Source organism: Sinocyclocheilus grahami, unplaced genomic scaffold, assembly GCF_001515645.1.
Source record: "Sinocyclocheilus grahami isolate Dianchi unplaced genomic scaffold, SAMN03320097.WGS_v1.1 scaffold772.1, whole genome shotgun sequence".
NCBI lineage: Eukaryota > Metazoa > Chordata > Actinopteri > Cypriniformes > Cyprinidae > Sinocyclocheilus > Sinocyclocheilus grahami.
The window spans coordinates 315,220-318,582 of NW_015505951.1; the positions used below are offsets into that span (position 1 = coordinate 315,220).

A 3,363-nucleotide genomic window follows, 5' to 3' on the forward strand; every position below is an offset into this window, starting at 1 on the left:
GTTAATTATTCATATTTCCCCATGAGCTGATTCGCTACATAAGCATTACTATCCACATATTTTTTTTACAAATTGAGGGGCTGGGCAAGTCAAACTAATTTTCTGCTGAGATGTTGTTGATAGAGCTTGTTTTGAATATTTCTTAAAATGTACATTGCGGAAATTCAGATTTTCTAATATATTACAAAGACTGCTGTCTCAGCTAGCAGTCTAGAAACACAGCTCACTAGAGACCCTTACTGAGCTGTCAAGCTGCCTCTTCTGAGTCCCACTGTGCTTGACTGTTTATCATGAAATCACTGTTTATATTTCTATGTGGTGTGACCACAAACATTTATAAAAGGCATGTGACCAAATGGCACAAGATCAAACAAACTCTAAGTCTAAGTAAGACTCTAATATGGCTTCTAACAAACAGACTGTCATTTAAGAGTACGCTCCTGCGAAGAAAAAAAATCCCCATTTCTGCACCACTAGGCATCCATTAGGCTTCACAAGTCACATTCAGACCACCTTCATTTACATTTAATGGTCTGGAACAAACACTGACTTCTTAAAAACATATTATATTATCTTAAAGGGAACTTTACACAATGAATCACACAGATCTGAATGAAATATAGCTTGCGCGATGCTGGCAAAAAACTTTATAGTCATAATTGGTACCAGAAAGAGTCCCCTTCTCCACAACTCTCATGTGAAAAAAGCAGCCGGTTCAGCTTTCTACTGAAGAATAACGAGAGAGCATATTCAGTGAGTGATGGCCTTATACTGCCTCCAGTAAAGAGTGTGTTACTGGACTCTTAACTCCACAGAACTAATGCATGTTTCATCAAAGACACCTTGGCTTTGAGAGCAACACAAAATGAGCAATTTGCATATGCAACACTGTGTCTAGTTTTAGCTGAGGAAGGAATCTGTATTTCTTTCCAAACTTGAAAAACACAGAGGTGTCAGTTTTGTTGTGTATTATTTCTAAACCAGTGATTAATACGCACACAATGTTTTTTAAGCATTACATTATTACCATCTAAAAGGATTTTTAAAAAATAAATGAATATCTTTATTCAGAAAGATTAATTCAACTGATCAAAAGAAACATGAAAGACTTTGACATTGTTACAAAAATGTTCAATTTCAAATAAATGCTTTTATTTATTTATTTATACTCATCAAAAATGCTGAAAACATTGTAGCAAGGTGTAGCAGAACACTGCATAACAGGTGTGACACTGAGGACTGGAGTAATGACTGCTGAAAATTCAGCTTTGCCATCACAGGAATAAATTACATTTTTAGATATTTGGAATATATATTTAAAAACAACAAAACATTTTACTAACCCCAAACATTTGAACAGTAGTGCATATAATCAGCAATATATCAGCAACTTCCCTCTATATATCATTATCTGCATTAGCTATTTAAAAAGAAAAAAGAAAATAAAAAAATACATATTAGCTGAATACCAAAGAATACCATTTATATCGGAGCTGAGATGCCTTACATACTGTGGTGAAATGGCTGTACCACTCAAGAGTAATTCACAACAATGTTCAGTACAACTACAAAAAGACGGAACCCAGACATTACAGAAAGCAAGTCAACACATACTGTATGTCACAGAGCCTTTCTTCTTGACCAAATTTTAGGAAGGAAAGAGGAGTCTAGAAATGTGTACACAACAGCCAAATGTTTGGACACTTGAGTCCATTTTTGCTTCCTGTGGCCTTAAAAACCTTTTGATCTAAAGGCGTATAAAGGTATATACACATAGAAATTCCATTAATAATCTTTAAAAATCTACACATGGAAATTCAATCAATAATCTTTCAAATGTATAGCTAACTTGTAAATATAATAAACAGTACATGTAATCTGTGTTATAGAACTTACTTGTGGCCGAGCTCATGTGCGATTGTAAATGCCAGGGTCAGGCCTGTGTCTTCATTGATGCTGCAGCTGCGGTGAGGTTGGCACATTCCAGCCACATGAGACAGTCCCAATGTCTCACAAGGCTTATTGATGGCGGCACAAATGTCTCTTCTGTGTCATAGAAAATGGTTAACACGTGTATTATATATATGTAAAGCAATGCAATTTTGGTTACAATTAGGCCATATGTACCTAGTAATGAGGACAGCCACATCATGATGGACTGGATGATCATCGTCCTTCATATTGATGCCTTTCTGCCACTTACAGAAGCTGTTCAGGCTGTTGTCTGCATGATGCGTAATTTTCAAATCCTCCTGATAACATATAAAATAATTAAATACATAAAATGGGAAAATTGTATGTAAAGTTTGTATATGAAGTATGACATAATTATTGCGTTTAAAGAAGTATTACTACTTTATTATTAAAATGAAAGGCAAATCAAAATGTATTTATTTCAGCTTTTATTGAAGGTATTGTGTTGAGGAATGAGAATTTATGAAAGTAATGATTCAACTCTAAAATGCATTAACTTGTAGATGGTGGCAAACACTATGCATATAAATACAATGCAGTGGTTACACACTGTAAACCACAATGCCAAAAAAAAAAAAAAATCAAAGACTTTCCATATGTGACCCTGAACCACAAAACCAGTCATAAGTGTCCATTTTTAGAAATTGAGATTTATACATCATCTGAAAGCTGGATAAATAAGCTTGATGTATTGTTTGTTAGGATAGGGCAATATTTGGCCGAGATACAACTATTTGAAAATCTGCAATCTGAGGGTACAAAAAATCTAAATATTGAGAAAATCACATTTAAAGTTGTCCAAATGAAGTTCTTAGCAATGCATATTACTAATCAAAAATTAAGTTTTGATATATTTATGGTAGGAAATTTACAAAATATCTTCATGGAACATGATCTTTACTTAATATCCTAATGGGGAAACAACACTCTGGACTTTGTTTACACCACCCGGAGAGGAGCTTTCAAGGCCCTCCCCCTCCCCCTCCCCCACCTCGGTGCCTCAGACCACATCACTGTCATGCTAATGCCTGCATACAGACCACTTGTTAAAGTCACCAAACCAGTTCACAAACGGATACAAGTGTGGCCGGAAGGGTCGTCAGAGGCTCTTCAAGACTGTTTTAACACCACTGACTGGAATATGTTTAAGCAGGCTGCCACGTACAATAACACCACAGACCTCCAGGAGTACTCAGAGACTGTCACTGCCTACATCACCAAGGGTATTGATGATGTAACAGTCACAAAGACCATCACTGTCCGGGCCAACTAGAAGCCGTGGATGACAGGGGAGGTCTACGGACTCCTGAAGACGCGGAACGCTGCCTTCAGAGCTGGAGATGAGGTGGGCTTGAAGACAGCTAGGGCCAACCTTTCCCGCGGCATCAG

General features: G+C 36.7%; 1 protein-coding gene across 1 annotated transcript in view; it reads right to left on the bottom strand.

Moving 5' to 3' along the window:
- The window catches only part of LOC107561413 (A disintegrin and metalloproteinase with thrombospondin motifs 7-like), a 41,383-nt gene that overhangs the window by 26,766 nt on the left and 11,254 nt on the right, over positions 1–3,363 (bottom strand). The window contains exons 6-7 of the mRNA XM_016245856.1: positions 2,128–2,252; positions 1,897–2,046 (exon numbers count right to left, since the gene is read on the bottom strand). Of these exons, the coding sequence (XP_016101342.1) occupies positions 1,897–2,046; positions 2,128–2,252 (275 nt within the window). The remainder of the gene's footprint in view (positions 1–1,896; positions 2,047–2,127; positions 2,253–3,363) is intronic.